The sequence below is a fragment of the Megalops cyprinoides genome, chromosome 2 (genome assembly GCF_013368585.1).
Source record: "Megalops cyprinoides isolate fMegCyp1 chromosome 2, fMegCyp1.pri, whole genome shotgun sequence".
NCBI classification, from domain to species: domain Eukaryota; kingdom Metazoa; phylum Chordata; class Actinopteri; order Elopiformes; family Megalopidae; genus Megalops; species Megalops cyprinoides.
The window spans coordinates 45,532,702-45,558,592 of record NC_050584.1 but is presented as its reverse complement, the minus strand read 5'-3'; the positions used below and the strand labels follow the sequence as shown (position 1 = coordinate 45,558,592).

Sequence of the window (25,891 nt, the reverse complement as noted above, 5' to 3'; positions counted from 1 at the left end):
GTACAGCCTACCAGAGTGAAACAACCACAGGACGAAGTCTGAGTAACATTCGACATGAGGGGGTGGAGCAGGCCTTTGAACGCTCTTTTATTGTGTCCAATTACTGTTCGATTTTAACGGGAGGAAGTGGTCAGGTAATGACACCTGCACACTGTGGACATTTATGACACGCTCTATGCTGATTGGAGACTGCGTGGATGTACTGTGTACTGTACAGAACTGTACTGTGGAGGTTGTTTGCTGGAGGTTTGAGATTTGAGGGTTTGTTATTGGGAGGGGTGGTTGGTCTGTGTCTGTCTGCTATTAATAAAGCTCAGGTGCTCAGCGGGAGGCAATTAAGGCATCTGGAGCAACAGCCGATCAGGAGCCCTCCAGATGTTCCCATCAGTGCTGGGGAGAGACAGAGGAAGAAAGATACCAAAATGTGTGCCTTACAGAGGCTGTATGCTGTGGGCCTTCAGAATCAGAGCCCTTTGGAGAAACAAACATAAACTAGGTAATCCAGCCTGCTGCTATCTATCATCATTTTGCCCTGTATTTATCTCTGTATTGCATTATGTCTAGATTCTTGTTGACTGGTGAAGCACACCTGCTCCTCCAAGTAAAATGTATCAGTTTTAGGTGGTGGAGAAGTGCAGAGAAAAGTCAAGCACTGTCACAGTATATTGTCATGGAAACCAAGAGGGAGAGCGGGACGCAACCAGATATTTTCCCCCGTGACGCTCGTTTCGTGTTTAATTGGGAGTACGCAGACATTTGTTTTCCAGGTCAGAGTCTGTGCAAGTGATTCTTGGAGAAATGCATGTGTGTGTGCATGTGTGTACGTGTGTGTGTGTGCTGCTGGCTTTCACCCCGGTGCGCCTGGGAGCCCGTCTCCATTTTCCCACAGCAGACACATGACATCTGAGTCTCTCCTCATTGTGTCCTCTGAAAAGCACGGCCCAGGGATCATGTGTCTTAGAGGAGCCAGAAATAGAACCTAGATGGAATAACCAACCAATGTAATTAGCTCATGAAAAAACAAGTCCTATTGAAGACGCACAATCAGTTTGGGAGAGAGAGTGAGAGAGAGAGAGAGAGAGAGAGAGAGAGAGAGAGAGAGCGCTCGCTTTCTCCTCTCCCTCTCTCCCTCCCCCCCCCCCCCGAGGAATTCGTTTAGAGCTTTGCATCATTTAATCAGAGGCAACAAGTGGCAGGTTGTGAGAAGGGTTATAAAAGGCGCTGCGGGGGGAGAGAGTGTGCGGCCCAGACGCCGGTATCCAATAGCTACATCTGTCAGTACTCCACAGAAACGTCCGGGCACAACCAAGGGAAGACTGTCACAGAGGGAGCGGTGAATTATTCAAATGATAACGCAACAACACAAAAGGGTGGCCTGAGAAATAATGGTCCCGATGGCAAGGATGAGGCAGCAGGCTCTCGCAGCGTGGCACCACTGTGCTGTCTGCTCGGGGGGCTGACCTATTCTTCTCTTGGACTTTGGCATGATGGCCTCGCAGGCCGGCACTGATGATAAGAAGCAAGACACAGGATGGTCTCGAATCCCGTCGTTTTCCCCCTTCACTTCAGCAGACCCTGAAATGCAGCACTTCTCAGAATCAGAATTAGAATCAGAATCAGGCCTTATTTGCCAGAATGCTTCTATGCGTGCAGAGAATTTGACTCCGGTTCCAGTGTCTCTTGTAGTGCTTGCATGCAACATCAAAGTGACATCGACGAATACCAACCGACAGTAGTGTTAATAAAACAACAACAATAGTGGAGGACACATACATGGAGTAAGTATGGAATGAATGAGGTATATACAGCTACTGCACAACATACATGAATTAAAGTATACATGAGTGCAGGTTATGAATATGTACGACTATTGGCTATATACAACTTATATACTTATAAACAGATTAATCATTTATTTTTTACCCGGTTCAGCTTTCATCATAAAGGGCGTATAGATGCGTGTGTGCGTGCATATGTGCTGACATTCTGTGCGAGTGGATGCACGATTGTGCATTGTGTGCCCGTCTCATCTCTTTCCTGGACATGGACGTGCCTGCATATTCATGTGTGCGCGCCCGGTTCCTTTGTGTGCCTGTCAGTGTGAACGACTGTATGTGTGTGCCAGCCGAACTCCACCTTCAAAGCCTTTCTTCACATGTGAGACAGTGCGAAGAGCAAAAAAAAAAGAAAAGACAGCACGGCACTGAGATGAATAGAAACCAAGTAACACGTACTGTAGCTCATCAAATACAAAAAAAAGCCATCTTTAATCATGCCTGCAAAAACTTAATGCAGGCTGATTTCTTTTAAAAAGAAACAGACCCTTAGTTCTGACAATACTTTGCATAACAGTGGATTCGGTTGTGCCAGACTGTGCTGAAATGGCTCTGGCATTTAAAGCCTAAATTCATCACAAATTCCAAGCCTTCTAATAAGATGTTTTTTTTTTTTTTTTTTTAACTGGTGGAGATCACGGTCAAACTATGGGTCATGCTAGTCATGGTCACCCCAAGTGAACCCCACTTATCATTTTTTGGCGTTGTGCATGAACGAGTGTGAGCGTGTGCATTCAGCTGTATAAAGTGATTAAAAGGCTCAGTGGAGGAATGTTATCTGAGCTGTCTGTTGCTGTCACTGGTGTTCGAGTTCTTCCGCTGCAGCCCCAAGACTTGCCACTGATGCACTGTAACTATGGCAACCCGGAGCTACACTTTGCAAAAAAAAAAAAAAAAAAAAATTGAGAGTGGGGAGGGTTTTTTGAGAGTTTATTTGAAGTTTAAAAATAGGGAGCAATTAAAATGGATGGTGTCGCTGCTTTAAATATCTGTGCAGTGATTTTTTTAAGGGGGGGGGGGGGGGGTGTGGGGGAGATTGTGTTTACGTTGTGCGGTCTCTAGCTTCCACCTCACTGAGGATGTGGGGGCCTGCCCCCTATCTGCTACACAGGGACGGTCTCGCCTGCCCTCTTAGCCAGCCTCAGTGTGTCATTAGAGTAGTATTGATTGTCTAACCAGCAGTGCGACTGCTCCACTCCCCTGAAACGTTGACAGCATGCAGCATCTGTTTGTGCCGTGTGTGTGGCCGTCCTGCTCCCGGGGTGTCGCTCACAGGGACGGCGGTGCGTTGAGTTGTGACGTTGAGGTTGTACGCTGTCCCGAGTGTCTCTGGTGGCCGGCGCGTCCTCCCCACTTGAGCACCCAGCCGCATGTCCCCGGTGGCCAGTGACGCTGTTCGCGAGCCAGCTTCAGTCAGATTGACCCTTAAGAACCTGCTGCTCTGGTGAGGAGAGAAATCGAACACTAATGAAAAGGAATGCAGCCCTTGTCCCCGGATGGAAGTATGTTTAAATGCGTTAAATGCCTGAAGAAGCATGTTGTGAGGCTGGCACTTTGAGCACAGGCATGTATACAGAGCGCTGAAGAAGACTTTTCTGATATCATTTTACATTACATTATTGGCATTTAGCAGATCCTCTTATCCAAAGCGACTTACATAGGTTAGTGTTTTTACATGATATCCATTTACATAGCGGGATATTTACTGAGGCAATTCTGGGTTAAGTACCTTGCCCAAGGGTACAGCAGCAGTTCCCCAGCAGGGAACCGAACCAGCAGCCTTTTAGTTACGAGCCCTAATCCTTACCACTGTGCTACACTGCCATGCTACACATGCTCAAACAATTCCTCTGGATTTGTTAAAACGTTGTACAGTTTTAGATCATCTTTAAACAAGTACGCACACACTTTGTTAAAAAAAGATTTCCTTGATGATTTCATAACTTGACACAGGGACCAGATTTATTACCACCTGAGGCATCCTCCTAGCTCTGAATGCTTAGAAGGCAGAGATCTCATAGCCAATTAACAGGCCAGCACCAATTAAAGCTGTAATCACCCATCACAGAGAACATAATGTCCTAACAGTCCTCATGGAGGACAGAGGAAGTTTTGTGGCTCCGTATGCCAGAGCACTGTGTGTTAGACCCGTGGTACTGTGTTGCCCGCACTGTGAAAACACCAAAACATTTTTTTTTTTGCTTCATGTGGTAGTAATTTGCGGTGTCCCCGCTCAGAATTCCTCTCTGTGTTTCATGTAGCTGTGAGGTTGTGCGTGTGTGTGTGTGTGTGTGTGTGTGTCTGGATTTTGTGTGTTTTCTCCCAGTGACACAGTTAATAACTGGCCGTCCCCGCAATCACACACAGCGCGCACATACATAATGCATGAACAAGATTAATCTGTCTTGGTGCTGGCAAAGCTTAGAAGGCACTCTGGCACTCTCCTACCTTTCCTCTTCACCTTTTATTTTGTTTCTCTCCTACAAGGTTGTGCCATGTGATCAGACTAATGCAGCTGTTTGTCAATTTCAATTATGGGTTCCTTTGAAGTGGTAGATTTGGCCCCAGGGAGAAGTAGGGATGGTAATATCCTTTCTGTCAATCACCTATGATTTCCCTCTGTTTCTCTCCAGCCCTGAGGACTGCACAGTTACTCTTTCAGCTGAATTGAAACGGAGTAGTTCTAGATCTACTGAGGTTGTTTATTATATTTTTTTTTTTGGTTAGTTGAAATGTTTTCATTTTTGAAAATGTAATGTTTTCCCAAGTAACAGAAGTTCCCAAGCATCACCTGTTGTATTAGTTGGGGAAAACACAGCTACAGATTAACCAAGAGAGTGCTGTAACGACACCATTAACTAGCTGCAGTCATTCCCAGATTAAAATATTGAGTGATCCGTTTAGAGAGGATTGGATGGATAAAATGAAAGGAGAGGAAGAGAGAGGTGATCTGTAATGTGAGATGTGAATACGCTGTGAGATTGTTACATTGCAACTCACACAGGTTACAATATTTACATGTTGTCCAGTTATACAGCTGGATATTTACCGAGGCAGTGCTGCGATAAGTACCTTGCCCAAGGTTAAAACGGTAGTGCCCGATACGGGAATCGATCCTGCAACCTTTCAGTTACAACCCCTACTCCTTAACACTACACCACGCTACAACTGTGGACTGTGGGTGAAGGTGTTTCATTATAAAACAGAACAACATGGGGGCAGAGACTAAAGAAGGAGGGAGGGTCTGTGATGAAATGTGCATACCTAACTCCCCGCCCGGAGGTGTGTCAACACTATTGACCTGTTGGTTCAGCTTAAGTGATATGCTGTAAAGCTCACTATCAACAGAAAAGCATATGCTAAAAAAATGACATCTTGCACAGGGTAACTCTTAAAGGGTTGGCAGTGTTGTGTTTAAGTATTTCAGCAAGCCTGTTAGAGGTCCCCGCATAGCTTGAATCTCCAGCCAGCCTATCCCTGTACATAACAACAGTCCGACCTCAGTAAGACAGCCAAGTAAAACCAAGTCTGTATTTTAGGTAAATGCACCCACCTCAGGTTCTGAGAAGCAGACGGTTCTCTTTTCCCCCTCAGTAGACAAAAAAAGCGTGTCCATTAAGCTCCCTGAGTTCTTCTTGGCCCATGGGCAACTGCGTTAACTGAATCTCCCCATCTTCGGCTTTCAGACAGTTTCCATTGCCAGCCACACTGCACACTGCACACTGCACACTGCACTGTTTCTACAAGAAACTCTTGAAACAGTAACCCTGTTCCAGCCCAAGCCGTGTCTGCAGATACAGCATGGCTGGGAAGCGGAAGATGATTGATGATTTTGCACTTGTGGTTTGATTTCTGTTTCATGTGGTGGGAGCACTTCTGTTCTATGGACTTGGTAGAAACACATTGATACAGTATCATCGGTATGGTTCATTGTAGCTGGATAGTATCGACAAGTGGCGCTTTGTTGGAATGTCTTGACTGGCTAACTGACCATGCCCTGATGTGAACAAATTGCAAACAGAGGTCAATGTAGTTGGGCAACCAGTGATAAGCAATTCTTGTGTCCATCTGGCAGTTCAATAAAAAAATGTGTGGTCACTTCCCAGGAGGAGATGAGAATTCTCCCAAGTTTTAAAAATCCCTAACCCTAATCCTGATTTCATTTTGCCCTATCTGACATGAACCAGATTAACTCCAGTAGTGAATTATTAAAAATGACAAAGATACATGGTAAACAAACAGAATTTTAAACTTTAAAAAGTGAGTCATGTTTTTTCTTCAGAAGGACTTCTAGGCCACTTGTGTTGTTTTTGTAAGCTGCATTTTAAATTCCAGTCATGTCAAGCTTGTGAAGTGAAGATATTGTGTCGTAAACAGAATGCTGCTCTCTCTATCGGTTCAGCTGCATGACACAAGCACCAGCTGTCAGCGGGCTTGTCCTAGTGCACTTCACTCTAGTTTTGTTTGCTGTCATTGTGTATTTAATTGTACTTCACTTGTCACCTGTCAGACGCCCTTATCCAGCATGATTATGAGACGCCGGCAGGAGCTGCTGCCTGTAGGAAATGTATTTGTAAGTGTAAAAAGAAGTCAATATTATTGCATTTAGCGGGTGCGTTTTAACCGAACGAAAATGGATGCTGCTGAATTTAAGCACAAGTGCTTTGAAATGAGATTGTGTGGTTATGTGACAGGTCTTGGATCATGAGGAGCTGAATCAGGGTGTTAGACATTGTGCAGAAGGGCAAACCCCATTTGGCTTCAGATCACTCCCGTAAAGAAGAGCGAGACCTCGTACAACAGCGTCAGACACGCGGGTGAATTATACAAGTGTTGGGAACATCCAGCATTTACACTCTGATTTCCCTTTGCACCAGAGGTGAGGTCTACTCGGATCAATCGGCTTGAAGGTCATCGGTTTTATCTTTCTTTGAAAGCGCAGGAAAATTTGACAGTGGAAACGTTGTGTTATTTGCTGTCTGAGCCACAGTCAACAGCGCTCGATCAGTCACCGCAGAACAAACTCCAGGAGAAGACTAGTGAGGGATCGGCTCCAGCAATTACGCCTGTGAAATTACACAAGGAGAGGCAGCATCCTTTAATATTGATTTTTTTTTCTCTCTCTTCTTTTTCTTCTTCTTCTTTTTTTTCGCTTGAGGCACACTTCACAGATGTTAGTGGCTAAATTACCATTTGGAGCTCCTCTGCCTCAGTTTATTTATGAATACCATTTGTCACGAGCCCAGGGTTTATGAGGCTCCACTGAAAATGAGATATCCATTTTCATACTCGCAGACTGAGAGAGAGAGGGAGAGGGAGAGAGACAGAGAGAGAGAGACAGGGAACAGGCTCCAGGAAGGGCGTAATTAAGCACTTACAGACGGGAATGTGATGGGATTATCGTTGTTACCGCTAAATCCAAATCGTAAAGCCCACCTGCAGTTAAGATGCACTCAGAGCAAATTGTCCTCTGTGCAGCATTGCGCCGCTTTGTTTTAGGGAAAGTAAGCATGTCTGCTCTCGTCGGGTTGGCCGCGTAGTGAAACCGCATATCGGTCGCATTAACGTGGTCAGTGCCATTATTTGTCGCAGCTTCGACGGACGCGGTTGGTGTTGTGACAGGAATAATCTCAGTGCACCGCCTCGCTCAGGGGAACGACACAGCAGCTGCAGTCTCAAAGCCCCGGCCTCGGCTCACTGTCTCTGCCATCCCATCTTATTAGGAAAAAGAGAGCGGGGGAAAAAGGTTTATCCGGGAGGCACAAGCCGCGGAGCTAAATCAGCACTTTTTATTTTGGTCCTAAATGGGTTACCTGCCTGTGCACTCGGCTGAGCTGAGTAATGCTGTGTCTGTAAACAGCCCCCAGAGCAGCAATTAGAAGCGCTCTCTCCAGACAGCCACTCAGAAGAGCCTGCAGGGGCAGGGGAGAGACAGAGCCAAGATAGCACGGCACAGCCCTCCTACGGCACGGCACTTACATTACTGTCACAGTGATGTTAAACACCCGCTCAATTCATTGGATGTTCACTTAACTAACTCTCTTTCGTACAGCCAGGGAGAGTCGAGGAAAGAGAAGCGCTCAAGATAATGCTGTCATGTTAAATGTACGCAACCGCCGACGAATGCGTCTCATATCATCATACTCCTTTTAATTCTCTCCTTCAGCCGAATCAGATATCACGACCGGAATTATAGCACGCGGTGGATTATGTCTTAATTTTTTGACCTTGTAGTTTTTGCACAGATTATGCAATCTGAAAACCGCCAGGAATAATTTAGTGTGTAGAGAAATCCCAGAATGGCATTTCATAAAGGTTAGTGGTGGGGGAAGGGTTCTCAGCCTTGGAAAAAAAAAAAGTGGGTCATGGCAACAAGCAGTTTTATAGTCCTAAATGCATTGTATTCATAACACCTGAATGACTTGTTATCCCATCTCTTAGCTCCTGGAATACCCCTCTCAGAAACACGCACACATGTGTGTGTGCGCACACACCTGTACCTAGTCACACGCAAGGCTTGCGGCTGCACGTACACGCACCGCACTGGCGCACACGCACTTTGAGTCTGACCACCCACGGAGGCTGTCTCCCCCCAGTGCTTCAGCGATGGAGTCTTTTTATAGCTAACTGTTTATAATGTTCAAAGTGGCGGCCGAACCCCAGGGGTGGAGTGTGGATTCCACACCACCATCTGTGCACATGACAGTGCTGCCTTATCATCTCTCGGCACAGAGAGGGGAGGAATAAGACAGAGCATTAAGGCTCATCTCCTCTCAATCAGGGGTTCTGGGAGTGCCAACGTGGTGCGGTCATGCACTGCTGACCACCTGTGCTTTTGCCGTTGTCCAGAAATTTAATTAAGGATCTTCGAAACATACTATAAATACTTAATAAAACTGTTACATAATGTGAGAACATAAGAAAACCAGGGCAGCAGAAGTTGGAGGCTCATCTTAAAGCCTCACGGTCCAATTATAGTGCTCAGTGTCAGCTTGCCTGTCTCCAGGGCCAGGTTAGCGTTCGAGAGCCGATAATATGCAGCTGATGAGCGTAATTAGGAATGATGCACAGCGGCTTTCAACCTAAAGATTTGTCCTAATAATCTTCCCTGTCTCAGATTAATGTGTGGATGCCGTCGCCTGCCACCATACATATTCACAACACAAATGGAGGGACTGTGCGAAATACTGCCGCTTTTTGGGGGGACAGATCGGTCGGGGGTTGTCCTCCAGGTGTAAGGAAAAGGAAGTCCACCCTGATCTGCCGCCATTAGTTGACTAATGGCGCTTTTAATTTGTAAAGACATTTGCTGTTAATTTAATCAAACTGTTTACAACAACTCACCCTGTCACAGAGATTGCTCAAGCCTCCGTGTGACGTTGCCATAGCAGCGCTCTTTGTTTAATGATCTGATTATTTTGAGCTGCAGTGGGGGAAGTTGGAGCTCTTGAATCTGAAGCGGAGTGAACAGTTTCGATAGACAGTGCCAGTCAAAAGTTTGGACACACCTGATTAAGATGATGGGAAACATGCATTCAAAGACATTTTGATCTAAAAACTTACGCTTAAATGCTTGAAATTTATTTCATAGACAAATATAAATAGTAAAGTTGATGCCTCTGCATGAATTTCTTTCCAAAAAGATTTTTGGATATATTTTTGGATACTTCAAAGAATCTAAAATATAAGATAGCTTTGATTTGTTTAACATGTTTTTGGTCACTGCATAATTCCATTTGTGTTATTTCATAGTTTTGATGTCTTTACCATTATTATAAAATGTGGAAAATAGTAAAAATAAAGAAAAACCTTTCTATGAGTAGGTGTGTCCAAACTTTTGACTGGTACTGTAACTCTGAATGATTCAGGATCTCGTTCTTCCATATGAACCTCTCTACATCTCTTTGTATAGTAACACTGTGTCATCAGTGTGAGCATTGGCTGCACTTGATGGCAAAGCCTGTCCTGGCAGAGAATACACATGTGATAACAAAGCCTATGTGGTGTAAGTAGAAGTGAAACTGAGCTAACTGTAATCCTGTAGCATCTGAGCTTTGTTGTCACTCATATCTGGCGCTCTAAAAGCCATCTGTTCTCCACTTTAAGCTTTAGTCATAAATTGCAGCATGATGAAATTCCTTCAGTTTTCCTGGGTGTGTGGAGACGTGGCCAACAGGGTGCTGACATGCTTTTCCAACATTCACATGAAACAAGTAATTATGTTTAATACCGTGAAAAATATCTCATTCAGACCTGACAGAAAACACTTTGCAGTTGTTCATAGTGTTTTTCGAATGTTTTTTCAAAGAAGGGTATGCCCAAAGATGCAGTATTAATAACTTGATCACAAGGTCAAGATACAGGAATGTCCGTTGCCTTTATCAGAAATGAAGGAACAGAGCAATTTTCACACCCGTGCAGTTTATCCAGAGCGAAGCGAATTGGCGAATGAATGATAGCATTTTGTGATTAGGGAGACTGCCCTTGGCTTGTTGCGATTACGGCTAGGCTCAGGTGCTGCTGGAGTGGGCTTGCGTGCAGCTGTAGGTCATGTCCTCTCTCCCCCCAGTTCAGGCCACTTCAGCAGGTTCACGCTGCTGTTAATGGCAAAACACCACCTGGCTAAGAGTCGAGAGAGAAAAATGGCCTCCCAGAAATGAAGCCTTCGGTTTTGTTTTTTGACATGAAAGAGAGAGGGCCGGAGAGATGCTTGTTATTACATCCACTCCACGTTATAACACACAATTGAATGTAATTTATTTTTTGCACCTTTGTTCGGGTTTGAAGTGCCTCTAACTTGCAAATGCTTCTGGCAGCACTGCTCTCCTGTCATGGTGGTAATGAAGAGAGAGAGAGAGAGAAAGAGAGAGGGAGAGAGAGTGCGGGATGCTGCCTGTCTCTCCCCCAGCTCAGCTGTCAGGGCTCAGGCCTGCTTTATCTGCACCTTGCAGTTCTCCTCCCAGAATGCCATCCCTCTGTCTTCCAGGAGGAAGTGTTCCACTGCAGATTAGGGCCACAAGCAGCACTCCACAATTATACACAAGAGTCCCGGAGACTTTGTTCTATAAAAAGACATTGTTTAGTGCCTCTTTCATGCTAGATTTGGTAGCTAATATTTTATTGATCCAGTGATTGATTGGACAGTTTTAGAAAACTGTTTTTCCCTCGTGCCAGTGTTTAAGTACAGTCGTCACTTGCAGTTGAGAATGATCTATAAAGAGCTTACTGTATAGATCGTACCACAGGGGGCCGTAGTGCTATTAAGCTAACCCCTACTCTCATCCCCTACTGCCAACATCCTTCTGTCCTAATATTGTATATCCTCGCTGTGTGCCTCAGGTTTTGAGCAGTGTACTCCTTTGACAGCCTGGCTCCTCTCGATGTTTTTTTCACTGGTGTCGGTGTGCTTGGAGCTCTGTCAGTCAGTGTGAAAACCTCTAGAAATGTAGGTGCACTCTGGTCTGTTGTGGCATAGTGTGTGTCCTACCCAGAGAGAGTGAAAAGAGTGTGAACACGCACATGTGCCCATGGGGTTCGGAGGTGTGATGGCAGAACCGTCTGACTGTGTACGTGTATGTCCCTGCAGGACTCTGCGCAGGAGGGTGTGATCACCAGAGATATCCACCGCACCTTTCCCGCTCACGATTACTTCAAAGACTCGGACGGCGATGGCCAAGACTCGCTCTACAAGATCTGTAAGGTAAGCAAGGGTGACTGGAATAACTGGGCTTACTGGTGACTCAGCAGAAAAGGCTGGCGGTGCCATCATGCACAGCAGCACCCTTTGAAACGTGGGTAATGTCTCTTTTGTATTTGGGATCAATTAACATTGAATTTGATTGACGTTCAGAGCACCAGACTGTCAAGTTGTTACATGTATTTTGTTCAGCTTCACAGTATTGTGGTTTTATGTTGGTGACAGATCCTCAGTTCTCAAGAGTTCTCAAGCAATCTGGGAACATGCATTGCCATAGAAACTGATCGTTTACTGCAGACTTCTCCAGATGATGAGTACTGAAGTTGAAGTTTTCAGAAAGCATTTGTTTTTTCTCATGCAAAGCTTGCTTTGCCAGTTACTGTAATGTTAAGGCTGCAGATTTCATTGAACAACTCAAACAGGCTTGTGAAACTCCTAATTTGGGCATTATTGGAAAGACAATGAATGCTGCTGTTGGTAGGTCCTTGTCACAGACATTTTAAAGTGTTCAAGGCTTTCTCTCTGTTCAGCTCAGACAAATACAAGCCTGGTGTGAAACTCAGGTATTACATGACCATGGTATGTTGTTTTTCCCTTACTAGTCACTAGTACTAGTAGTAGTTTGTAAAGATGACAAATTCGTCTTTTCTATGGAGGGCCACATATTCTAGGTTGACTGGCACCAGTGCTCATAATGCACTTGAACATGTACAGCACCCATTGGTCAGGGTGAGAGAGTGGATGACAAGGGTAGTGGGTAGTGGGATGACAGCACCCAACACCGCATATTCTATACACCGTTCTATACCGCATATACCTTTCACCTTATATTTCCTCATAGCTTTGTCTTTAGTGGCTTTACTGTTAGTTCTAAATTGCATATCAAAGTAATCTTGTTTTCCCAAACCAAAGGAAGGTGATGCCTGATGATGGCTTGATGCCCAGAACATGTTCATGAGTTTGCAGGATTCCACTAAGACTGCTTATAGTCCTAAATATAAAGCCTGCTTATTTCAGGGGCATAAAATATTAAAATGAGGAAAATGTGCCTCTTGTCTGGGCAGTCTTCTTACTTTGCTTTAAACATGCTGGAGGAAAGGGAAATCTGTTTAGTTGGGTAGGATGGCTTACATTCCAGTGGCCCTTCAGACTTGACTTTGTCACACCTCACCACATTAGTTTGACTGAACGACAAGACCAGTCTGGCACCAGTCACTGGATCCTTCTGTTTCAGTATGATATTTGTCTAAGTTTGACCTTTCCTGGTGAACTCGCCTACGCACAGATACCGCAGTGACGCTTGTGTCCTTGTAGACGACTGTTCCCCTGGTGCTGGTGTTTGAAGGGGAGTGTCCGCAGTCGGGCACTGTCTCTGTTCTCTGTTGTTAAATCTGCCTTTGAAAGAGGGCTTAAGAGCCTGTCCATCTCCTGATTGGTACAGCCAGAGTAAAGGCAGTTTAATTACTCAAAAGGCTTTCACATGAACAAATGCCCATGACCATTAACTTATTATATATAGCCTACTGTATGTGTAGTTTGAAGTATTCACACCCTTTTTTAAAAACAATATTGTCTGATTATCCATGTATGGTATAATAATATCACTTAACAGATGTTTTATTATTGATCTGGTGCAAAGAAGTAATATCAATGCTATCAAATGTGTGTGCGTTTTAATCCATTTTTGAGTGTTAATGTCTGAAAGTGCACTGTTTGAGAGTAAATGGGAATTGACTAGCGCTCAGGAGAATCGATTGGGCTTGAATTATTGGTTGTTGTGGAGGTAACGCTCAATTTTATATTGATGGAACTCAGCAGTAATGCAAAGAGCGTATGTATCTGTGCCTGCGTGTGTGCATACCAGCATTCGCGTGAGTGTGGGAATGTACTGCCATGTGTGCGTGTAATGTGTTAAACACTTTATTTAGACTCAATAAAGCATTCTTGCAATAGGATACAGTGCCCGGAGGCCAGGTCCTGCAGGAGGGGATTCTGCAGTGTTTTGGGAAACTGACTATTCCTGTTGCCCTCTCTGTCCCCAGGCCTACTCTGTGTACGATGAGGAGATCGGATACTGTCAGGGCCAGTCCTTCCTGGCGGCCGTGCTGCTGCTGCATGTGAGTGTCTGACCGTCCTCAGTGGGATGTTTCTAGATGTGTTATTGCCAATATGTGAAAAAGAATGCGATTGATAAAACAGACCGTTTCAAACCTCAATTCATACCCTACACAAAATGTAGAAACCCTCCTGGAAGGGCGGTGGTGGTTGGATATGACACAAAAAACGTTGTAGGATGAATGGCCGGGGACTGGCTCGCGAAGTGCCGTACAGTTGTCGCTCAAAAAGCTGGGGTTTGTCACAGGGGTTATCAACTGTGGTTTCAATCGTAGAGTACCAATCAAAGGTTTGGACACACCTGATTAAGATAATGGGAAACATGCATTTAAAGACATCTGGATCTGAAGACTTGTACTTAAATGCTTAAAATGTGTTTCTTAGACAAATATAATGAATTTCTTTCCTTTTTTGGTGAGTCCATAATACCATATGTGTTATTTCAAAATTTAATGTCTTTACTATTATTCTAAAATGTGGAAAATAATAAGAATATTTTTGACTGGTACTGTATGTAAAAGTTGTGAATTTATGAATCTATTCCATACCCACTGGCTGCTCCTGTCTGTTGACATGTGGAAATAGACAGCCACCACGAGGGAGGTGAATGCCAGCATGTCAGATGATGCTACAGCTGTAAGGAGTACATTCCAGACTGAGCCACACAGCTGTTGGCAGTGCTAGTCACGCTGAGACACTGAATTGTAGCTTTAGGTGACTTTAAATTTGAATTGTTCCTAGAAAGTTGTTTTTCCCTTATTCAGCCTATAAATGTGTTTATCCGTAGGTCTGCATGTGCCTTGGTAGCACCTGGGGCTAGGTTATTAGCATTGCCGTCCAATAAAGCTCCATTGACAAAGATAACCTCTGTACAGTGCAAGTAAACATGTTTGTTTCTTTAGTTTAGCGTAGTTATTTTTAACCCTGGCACTTGGTATGTACATTCTAACGCAACCCACCATTTTCAGGACACAATGTTCTTTGCCAAACACAGAGTAGTCTGCCATGGGCTAATATACTAGGGTAACCCCCACAGCTGGCGAGGGACTGTAGCTAATTCAATAGAAAAACAAAGAAACCAACATTGACCTCATACAAGAGGTCTACTGGGACCCGTGAGTAAATTTTAAACCATGTGTCATTTGAGTCTTGGAGTGGAAAGTGTAAAATCTACCTGTAAAATCGAGACGTACTAGAGGGAGGGGGGTGAAGTAATTGAGAGTAGATGAGAAAAGAGTGGAGTAAGTGGAGACAAGATGGAGGGAGGATGGGGAAGAGAGGGAGCAAGACAGAGAGGAGGGGGAGGAGGGATTTGGGAGGTTGGGAGGGTCGAGCGAAAGAGGGATGAGGCTGAGGAGGAGAGTAGGAAGGTGAGGGGCGGCGAGGGAGACTGAAGGAGAGAGAGGAGAGAGAAGGAGAGAGTCGGCTAGCTGCGAGAGGTCCCTCAGTATGCAAGAAGCATGGGAGGTGTCAGGAATATTAATGGCCGCGCCTGTCTACCTGCAGGAGCTCATTCAGCCCGGGACACACACAGTGGCTGTGATTAAATACCCACTCCACTCTCTTTCCCCTCATACATACACACATTCCTCTCTCACGTTGGCCCTCACGCTCACACACCCATTCTCTGACACGCGCACACACAGGCACACGGTCACCCTCACGTTCTCTCTTCACACACACATCAATTCTCTCTGTCTCTCACCCTCTCCTGCCTTTCCACAGTGAGACAAAGGATGCCAAAAGAAAACTTTGTCACGCTCATTTCAAGGAGTAGCATCAATATGCTGCGCTTTAAGTCTTTCGTTTCCCCCTCTGTCTCTCTTCTACCAAATGTGCCACTCCCCCCTCTCTCACTTCTTCATCCTCTCTCCCCGCATCCTTCTTTTTCAGCATCTCTCTTTCTCTCCCTGTCTGTCCTGTCCCAGATGCCGGAGGAGCAGGCGTTCTGCGTCCTGGTGAAGATCATGTACGAGTACGGCCTCAGAGCCCTGTACAAGAACAACTTCGAGGACCTGCACTGCAAGTTCTACCAGCTGGAGAAGCTGCTGCAGGTGAGGCCCCGCAGACGAGCCATTTCACACACATCTTTGCTTTGTTTTTTGACCCCTTTGTTGAAAGTGTTTGACGCCTCTGTGCACATTTTCAATCTGTTTGGTGTGCCCTTCTGTTCGACACCCGATCTGTCCATGTGTTCGTCTGTGTCGTTTGTTTGTGCTATAAGCTGTTGGCAGTGTTAAGGACCAGCTGAGTATTTGACCTGTACACACCTTCACACCGTATAGCTCTCGCCCCAGGAGAGGAGACAGCTCGTGTTTAAAAAGGTCTACCTGAGTGCCGGTGCCAGGTTCTTGTAAGCTATTAAACTAAATCCACTGGAAATTGGGTTTTAATTTTGTGCTGAAATCCAGTTAGATCCAAAGTGTGCCTCTTTCAGCGCTCGGCTCAACCGGGTTAGTATTGACAAGCGCCCAAGGCAAAAGAGTTAGTATCGATCGGTCGGGTGGAGGTACAGGTGTGGGGGGGAGGTTGCAGTTTTACAGCAACAGGGCTTTCAAAGCATTTTAAATTCTCCCTCTGCAATTCTTCTTTTCCTCATCCCTCCTTTAATTTGGACAGCCCTTTGTTCAAAGCACCTCATAAAAGAGTGCAATACACTGTATTTGCAATCATCTCATTTCTTGCCTTGTCAGATTAATGGCTGGTTCACACCCCGGGATTTGAATGTGTGACATTCACTAACACTCTGTCTGCTGGCTGTAGATGCTCATAATCACCTTGGCTGTTTACATCCAGTCTCTCTTTCTGCCTTCCTCCTCCTCCTCTCTCTCTCTCTCTTTCCTGTCCCCAGCCTGTCACTCCCCCTTCCCTCTCCTCCCCATCCCTCTGTCTCTTGTTGTGTTCCTCCTGTCGCTCTCTCGTTCACTCTCGCTCTTTCTTTCTGTTCCTCCCCGCTCCCTCCATCTCCCCTGAGTATTGACTTGACCCGGCTATTTCGGTCACTCGCTCGAGCTCTGCGTAATGATCCCACGTTGGTCAGTTTAAGAGCATGCTGCTATCTATTGACAGATTTAGAAAGACCGGGCTGACAGGAGTTCTTTGAGTCTGTACTCCTCAAGCACCCCTCCCCCCGCCTCCATTCACTTTTAAGGTCACAAGCTGTTCAAGGGGAAGGCTGTTCATCTTCATGTAAGATGAGTTCAGTATGTTCTCAGACTTTGTCTTTTTTTTGTAAATGACATGTTTGTGATTCATTTTGTCTGATCTGCCCTGTCATTGCTCAGCGTGGCAGCATGTTATTTTTTGCTGGTTGCCGGGACAGTGAGTGCGGCATGCCTATAACGCTGCCCCTGCCCCCTCTCCTTGTGTTCAGGAGCAGCTGCCGGAGCTGTGGTCCCATTTCCAGGACCTCAACCTGGAGGCCCACATGTACGCCTCGCAGTGGTTCCTCACCCTCTTCACCGCCAAGTTCCCCCTCTGCATGGTCTTCCACATCACCGACCTGCTGCTGAGTGAGGTGAGAACCCGCATCTCTCTCCGCCGCGCCCAACTGCGGTCTCACCGCTTCAGCTCTCGGTCTGAAACGCAGTGCTCCTGTTCTACTGCAGCTCTGGTTTTACATCCACACCAGGTCAGTGGTTGTGCCCTCAGTGACAGTCATTACAGTGGTTTCTGCTGCAGTACTGTCCCCTTTGCCTTACAGTACCAGTTAATAGTTTGGACACACCTATTCATAGAAGGGCTTTTCTTTATTTTTACCATTTTCCACATTTAAGGATAATAGTGAATGGTAGAAACAGTGAAGAAAACCATGAAATAACACAAATGGAATTATGCAGTGACTAAAAAGGTGTTAGACAAATCAATCTTGTATTTTTGAATAATCAAAGTAGATCAAAATGTCTTTGTACGTTTCCCATTATCTTAATAATGGGTGTGTCCAAACTTTTGGCTGGCACTGTGTGTACAAAGACGATGCAAAGCGGGGAAGAGCTACGGGGAGTGGGGAGCCAGCCCGGGACGCTGCTGCTGCCTCAGAGATATAAGCCTGTGGGACGAACGGGAGCGCCGCGGAGTCAAGCAAAGCTTTAAAAGCACACCCTGACCAGACACTCTGACCACTCATCACACCGACCAGTTGCAGCTCCCTTCTCCCTAGAGAGGTTCTGCAGCCTCCTCTTTTGTGTCTTTGTCTTTACTCTCCTCCCTCCTCTCATTCTCTTTCTTATCAGCCCGAGGCAGAGCAATTAAAAGTTTTCTTCAGCATCTCTCACTCAGTGAACTGCATGATGAGAATCTGCTGTTCAATACTTCAGTTGCTAAAACGCCTCTCCCCCCTCCCCTCCCTTTCTCTCTCTCCCTTTCTTTCTTATTGTCATTCTTCTGTCTCATTGTTTATTCCTCTATCTCTCCCACTCCTCTGCCCCATGCTCATCTCACTCCCATGCCTTCTCCTCAGAGCTGTTTGCCTGTCAGAGGTACTGCTGGTGCTGGCCTAGAGCAATGAGCCCATGTAGCCCTGGATTAGCGCTGACCGTCAGGAGCGATAAGAGCTCACTGTGGGAAGACCCTGAATTGAAACAATGCCTGCGTGGTGGCACTTCACAGGCGTTTGCGTGCACACATGCATTTAACCGTGCGCACGTGTGTGTGTGTGTGTGTAAGCATGTATGCACATGTTCCCACAGTACCAAAGCCCCTCATCTCATGCATGTAGAATCTCATTCTATTTCTGTGGACACGTGTGTAAGAGTGTGTTGGTGGAAGCCCCCTCCCTCCCTCCCTCCCCAGCTGCGGTTGCTTTTCGCCTGGCCCTCTCAGCCCCCCAGCGCCATCTAGAGCCCGTCCGAATGAGGGAGGCTCTTCCCAGGGTTATTAATAGAGCAGGCGGGATATTTTTAGCTCGGTGTTGCCATGTGAACGGATTGTCTGAGCGGCGTTCCCATGCGGAGCTGACTTCAGCACTGCCTCTCCATGCGCCGCTGCGATGCGACCTGCTTTTGCAGAGTCCCTCCGTCCCTCTGCAAGCCTCCGTCCCCCCTGTCCCTCTGTCAGACTGCTTCTCCGCCCATGTGACCGTGTCTCAGAATCCCCCCTCTCCCCTCCCTCTGTCTCCCTCTTCATTGTAACAGCCATTTTTTCACCTCGCTGTGTCATCCTGCGTTTGAGGATGTCTTCACATTTCTTACTGACCATCACACACAAGCAAAGCAAAGCACAGTCACTAAACACAGACATTCTGCAGGGAACTCTAACTACTTTATTCCAAATATTTTGTTTGTTAGTTATAAGACTTTAGGTGATACCTGTGTCCAAAACAACGCTAAATGTGTCATTTTACCTCTTTTACCCTTATAATTCAATGACTATTCTTTGAATGAAAATATTGTTACTATTTACATCCAAATGCATCAGTCATGCACCAGCACGACTTGAGGGCTGGATTATAGTTGTATGCAAGGTTGCATTTACCCCATGACAACTGAAGAGACGCTTAATTTCAGATTGAAATCTTCTGCCATCACAAAAGCTTTCTCTTTTTTTCCCTCTAGGGGTTAAACATCATCTTTAATGTTGCCCTGGCTCTCCTGAAGGTAGGATTTTTCTCTCTAAGAATAAGATAATCTTTATGCTTTAGCATCAGTGTCATTGTTTTAATACTTCAGGTGTCGCATTTCTCCTATTTCAAAAGGTATCATTATACTTCAAAGTTTTGTAAAAGAGCCTTTAATCTGTTTGACTGTACTGTGAGTATGCAGGGCATTTGGAGGGGTGTGAAGTGTGGAAGTGATATATTGTTATGAGTCTGACTCCCTCTGCTGGTCTTTGGCAGTAGTACACTAATATAACACCAATGTTGGGAATTCAGCACTAGATTGGGCAGCACTTAACACATCAGAATCGGGTGTCAAAAGTATGCATGTTTTTATATTGTGCTGTGTAGGACACAGAATACCTACCTACCCACTGATTACAGCTACAAGCCTTGTGCTTTAGCAGGTTCTGCCCAAAGAAAAAATACAAACAACCAGCACACTAGCATCAATACTGTTCCAGTATTAAAGGCCTGCCTCGATAGCAGGCCTGTTTCACCTAGAGTACACTGGCTCTTTTGTGTAATTCTGCAATATATTGAGATAATGTTGCAGACAGATATTTCAGGCTGATCAATGGTGTTTTGATTTCGTCTTGTGGTTATATTGATCATGTTTTGTAGCAGCAGTGGTGTTGTTTGGATGATGTACTATTCTCTATTAAGGTTATTACTCCTGAAATGTCAAGGAAATCATTGTACCATTGATATTGCAGGAGTACTGTGCTGAAGTTGTTGTGGTGTTGCAGATGACAGTAATTCATTCAGGAAACATTTTATCAGTGTAATATTCAAAGAATGTAGAAGTACATTATTCTAGATATTTACATGTATCTTACTTGTGGTGGTCTTGATTTGCCACAGTGGAGTTGAGAACAAGAACGAGCTGTTATCGTGTTTTACTTAGCACAAACCTGTTGCCACTGAATACATTACCTTACATTACTATCGTTTAGCAAGCGGTCTTATCCAGATCGACTTACATATGTTACAATTTTTACATGTTATTCATTTATACAGCTGGATACTGGGGTAATTGTGGACTAAGTATCTTGCCCAAGGTTACAGCAGCAGCGCCTCAGCAGGGAAACCAGCAACCTTTCGGTTATGAACCCTGCTCTTTACCGCTATGCTACACTGCCGCCACACTCATGGAGGATGAAAGAGGAGGAGCATTTCTGTTGGCATAATCATGCATGTGGCTCTGCTGAGGCAGTCATTTACCCCTGCCGTTCTTCGACCACTGATGCACTCTCACTTATGGCTCTGACTGTGGGAGAAAATGAAATGTCTCCTCTGAATGTTTATCTCAGATGATCGGAGCACCCCGCCCTGACTCCTACAGCCTGGAGCATGAATAACCAGTCCGATTACAAACAATGATAAAAGTTAGCTACGTAGCAGGGAGACAAATAAACTGACGATGTCTGAGATGGGTGGTGACTGTAATAGTGTTTATGTCATTGCGCAAATTGTAATTGGTGGTTTTTGAATGTATACTATCAGAGACTTTTACACTCAGTATTCTTTTTGTGAGTGAGTGAAATTGTGTTAATACATTGTTGACCTTTGTAATTGATGAAACATGCAGTTGGGATGGTGTGTTATCCTGTAGCTACTTTTTACCTTTATTTGTCAGGCAGATGCCCTTATCCTCCCTGGGTTTGAGTGCTTATAATTGCACATACTGTAACCCATTTTCAGTGCACTGTCGGAGGAATAGTGCAGTAAAGTACTTAATCATACTCAGGGGAGGATCAGTAGATGTGGATCCACAGCCACACCTTACAGGTCCATTCATGGTAGTGTGTGTACTTAACGTCTACCCGTAGTTTTCAATGCGGTCCAGCTTCAGATCAGCACCAGGTAACTTGTGGTGATGCTTGAATGGTTTTGTGCATGCACTTGCTGGTCTGGGAGTGTTGTTTACCTGGTCTGTCGCTGTTGCTTATGTAACTTGGATGGATACACTTCCGTTCTCTTGTGCTGGAAGTTGCTCTGGATAAGAGCATCTGCAAAATGCATGAAATGTAATGTTTAGGTAAGTGCTATAGCCATTACCCCGCATGCCATCTTCATATAGAGCACAAGATAAAGATGTGATTTCCATAAAACTATGCGATGCTAACTACATAGACAGCTGTCTTTGTTACTAAAGAGAAAAAACTGCTTCTGTTATTGAAAATGTGATTAATGCCTATTCTCATTATTGGTAGTAGTTGTAGTATCAATATTAGTAGTCCTGCAGTGCTAGCAGTGGAACTAGTAGGAGTTACATTATGAATATAATACAGTAAGTATTGATACCAGCCAACTGTTATTGCACACCCATTGCTTTTTAGGTAATTTGTGTCAAGGTTTGTGTGGGTGGTGGAAGTGCTGTGACCTACCCAATTAAACTGTCAGGAGATATAGTGGTAGGAAGTGAACAGCATGAAATAACACTAAAACACGTAGAACTGAAGACTCAGCATCCAAAAGGAAAAGCAAAAAAGCGCGTGATGAATGAGAAATTAGTAAGTGGGTTAAAGTTGGTAAATTCGTTAGATTGACGTTTCACTCGTGATACACATTGTCTTTAGACTGGACATCCAGAGTTGTGATCAGCTGATAGATGGCCAAATATAGTATACTGCCATGCTGGGCTGGTCTCCAATTAGAAGTGAGTGCAAGTGAGGAAATGCTTTGTTATCCACAACTGTCACAAGGCTTATGGACATGATACAGCACTTAGATAAAAGCTGCTGTTCTGTCCAGATGTTCAATACTCTCTTGTTTTTCAACCAGCGCTGTAGTAGCTCTACAGTCAGTGTTTGAATTAGAGTTTCTGCATTTTAAAGTGAACTCATTCATAGGGAAGATCTGAAAGTCTGCTCCACATAGATGAATGCCGCCTTCTCATATTATTAATACCATATTTAAAGGAGTAATAGTAAACCATGTTTTTGTTTATTGGTTTATTTTTGCATGAAAAACTAAAAAATTAGAGTAAGGTAGCTGTTCATTTGTACTTAGCGAATGATTTTGATTTTTCATATTGCTGTGAGAGGGAAAGATGTTGCCTCATGACGCGATGCATCCCTCAGAATTAGCCAGGTTTAGAAACGCACAGCAATTTCTGTTTCTGTGTGGGGGTGGATGCTGGGGAGGGGAAGGCTACAATACGGTATGTTGTTAGGTTAGCTGTGCTGTAACATGCTTCATTGCTGATGCGTTGCATGGTTTAAAAAGCCTCTAGGCTTAATAAAGCAGTCATGCCAATAAGGCCTATCTACACTGAAACAGACAGAGAGATGGAGAGAGAGAGAAAGAGAGGAATGAGAGAGAGATTGTGTATTTAAGGGAAGATACCGTGAGGATAGAAGCAGATAGTGCGAGTGCATTTGAGGAAGGGGGACAGAGTGAGTGTGAGAGAAAAAGGGAGGGGAGGGGGAGTTGGGGGGTTGCACTGCCTCTCTCCTATTGGCTAGTCATTACAGCATTCTCCCCGGAGCCTCCCCCCACATCTCCCTCTCCCTCTCGCTCTGTTTGTTCACATGCCCTCCCGCCTGGCTGCCATTGCCCATTCAGAGCACACAGCAGCGGTTAGCGGCAGCAGCAGCAGCGGTGGCCAGGGGGATGTCTACCATGAGCTCATCAGCCCAGCCTGCCCATGGACCCCCGGCTCTGCCCCCCCTCCACTCCACTCCTCCTCCTCCTCCTCCTCCTCCTCCTCCCCGCGTCTTCTAGCACACCACCGGCAGCCTCTTCCATCCGTTCGCCTGCTCGCTCTCTCGCTCGCTCTCTCTCTCTCTCTCTCCCCTGTCGCTCTCCGTCTCCTGCCCAGCCCAGTCCTCTGCAATGGAGCCGCGCGTTCGGCGGTGCGAGCATCAGGCCCGCTCCGAGGGGCCGAGGCGAGCGTGAGCATCAGGGGGCGGGGGCTGGGGGGGGGGCCGTTCCGTCCGCAGCTCCACAGAGCTCTGCCACGCCGGGATTCTCTTTGACGTGACGCTCTGGAAACGTCTTCTTAAAGGGCTTCTGACATTTCATCTCAGTGGTTTTTTTTAAGTCTTGAAGAAATCAGCTGGACCTGAAAAACAAGGACGTGCTTTTTTTTTTTTTATAAAAAGAGATATTGTTTTTAGTATCTGGCATTTCCAGCTTTATTTCCGCGCTCTGTTGTCACACCTGGATGCAGTGTTGTGGCGGCTTGTGGAGCCCCGGTTCCTCCCAGCGCCGCGTGGGTGTTCAGGGAGCTCCTGGAGATGGGAGCGGGAGGCAGGGTCGCCGATAGCGTCGCCGGAGCCGTTTCCGGGTTTCCGATCCGCCGGACGTCTGTTTACATTCCCGTCCTGCACTGAGTCTCTGCCTGCCTGCCTGCCTGCCTGCCTGCCGGGCCCTAGCTGACGCACGCAGACTCGCCACCTCCGTGCTGGCATCAAGGAGCATCTCTCCTCAGTCGAGCGCTTCTGACGGCTTGGTCGGCACGAGCGGGCCCGCTGGCCTTCACTGGACGTTGTTCGGCTTCCCTGTTGAGCTCCTTTTCCTCGCTCTTCCTCCTTTGGGAGAGCAGCGGCAGCAGCAGTTGATCCCAGGGACTTGAGTGGTTACAGGCTAATACGGACGCGTTTCATGATTAGGTGAAGCCAAGCTGACTCTGTCCGGCTGTGGCTCGCTTTCCTTTTGGTCCCTGACTTTCGGGGGCCCCCTCTGCTCCAGCAGTAGCTCTGGGGTGCGGGGGCTCAGCGGAGGGGCGGGGGGATTCAGTGGGAGATGAGCCGCTGCCTGTCATCCGTTTCACCGCAGCCGTGCGCCCCTCATGTCTGTTGCTAGGCAACAGCTTGTTAATTTCAATTTTTTGGGAGGAGGACAAGGACACTAATAAACAGACTGAGAAGAGGAAGCATTTAAGTCTCGAACAGGATGCGTTTGGAGATTAAAACCACGCCACTCTGACAGGCTGAGTGAGTCAGGAAGAGTGACAGAGGCCTTTCCCAGCTCTTCCTCTGAACCTGACCCACTGCTCAGTCATGTAGTCGCCCTCGGCTCCTCTCAGGACTGTGGGTTTATCCCCCCACTCTGGCAGGGCAATGGACAGCGTTGTGGGGTTATTGGGACTATCTCCTGCTGCCTTCTTGGGTGCTAAGTTGGAGGGGACAAATCAAATTCTGGATGTTTGATATTTGTTCCTGCTGTGTTTACATTAAGTCTGTGTCTGTGCTACGCTAAACTCAACCGTCAAATACCTCCTTGTACTGTGACACTATCTGATCCGGAGCTATCACAGCTATAAAGGGTTTGCCCACCTCCATTCGAGTCCTTATTAACGTTGCTAATCAACCAAAAAGCCTGGTTGTTCCTGGAATTCACCCTGGCCGATCTGAACCCAGACGTATCTGCTGACCTCTCAGACCTGGGCAGCACACTGGAGTCCAGCACCCTGCCCGCTGAGGAGGAGGCGCCCTCCACCCCTCCGCCCCCTCCCCGGCCGCCCCCTCCCCCTCCACTCCCCCCTCAGCTGCCTCGGGCGGTGCGGCAGGGGGAGGAGGGGGGTCCAGGGGAGGACAGGGGCGGCCTGGTGACGGACTGTGCCTATCGGGTGATGGGGCTGCTGGCCATGGGCCACCGGCTCTTCGTCCCCCGACTGCTGGCGGTGAGGGAGGGCTACAGTGTGGGCCGCAAGCCTCAGTTTCTGCATGGGGGCACATTGTTTTCAGTCATTTTTAACAGTTTCATGACCTCAGTCTAACAGAAATATTATTTTACCTTTATTTCTAATTGTTACATACACTGTACATATCTTCACTTGTGGGCATGCCAATTTATATGCCTTATTGCACTGTTTGTACGCTGCTAAATACAGTGAAAATAGAAAGTGTTTGTGTCTGAGTAACACGTCAGACCTTTGTCATGCAAATACATTAACTTACCATAGGGTGGTGCTGTCATGTTATGGTGTTGTTATAGTCATACTCAGTCAAATAACTGATTTTTATTTATTTGTGTAGTATTGCGATGTGTCTTGGATTCCATGATCTGGTGACTGATGTATGGTAGTATACTTGACTTACCTTGTCTAATCAGATTGCACAAGTTAACTTGTGGTAGGGCTTGAATGGTGTGACGCTCACACTCACTTATTTGGTTGTTAGCCTGGTCTGAAACTGTTGCTCATATAACTTGAATGGACTTATACTCTATTGTGTTGGAAGTCACTCTGGATTAGGAGCATCTGCTAAATGAATGTAATGTATATAACGTATGTTTATGTGTTGCACACACTCATAGGTTAGCTTCAGAGTAGGTGGTCAGCTCATATTTGTTTTTCTCCACTTGTGCCGTGATAATGATAATGGCTGTTGTTCCAATAAGGATGCTGTCAGAGTAGCACTGGGGCTAGGACTTTTGCATAAACCAGGACGTGACGGTGATTGATAAATGAAGAGTTACAACACTTGTCTGTGTAATATAGCCATTTTTAAGTGTTATGAATTGCCAGGGTCAGAAACACTAGTAACAGAATTTAGATCAATCAGTCACTGTACACTCAAGGTAATCAAAGAGAAGGTTTAGTTTTAGGGTATTCAGGTTTTCCAGCATCCACTGTGAACAGTCTTGCTTATTGCCCGAAACCAGCAAAGGAGTCTATACCAGGGAATCTCTCTATATAGC

At 45.9% G+C, this 25,891-nt stretch overlaps 1 protein-coding gene across 1 annotated transcript in view; it reads left to right on the top strand.

The window, feature by feature from the left end:
• rabgap1l (RAB GTPase activating protein 1-like) overlaps nt 1–25,891 on the top strand; it is a 92,778-nt gene that overhangs the window by 47,008 nt on the left and 19,879 nt on the right. Inside the window, exons 14-18 of the mRNA XM_036522430.1 lie at nt 11,422–11,535; nt 13,575–13,649; nt 15,576–15,701; nt 17,021–17,164; nt 19,200–19,241. Coding sequence (XP_036378323.1) covers nt 11,422–11,535; nt 13,575–13,649; nt 15,576–15,701; nt 17,021–17,164; nt 19,200–19,241 — 501 coding nt within the window. The remainder of the gene's footprint in view (nt 1–11,421; nt 11,536–13,574; nt 13,650–15,575; nt 15,702–17,020; nt 17,165–19,199; nt 19,242–25,891) is intronic.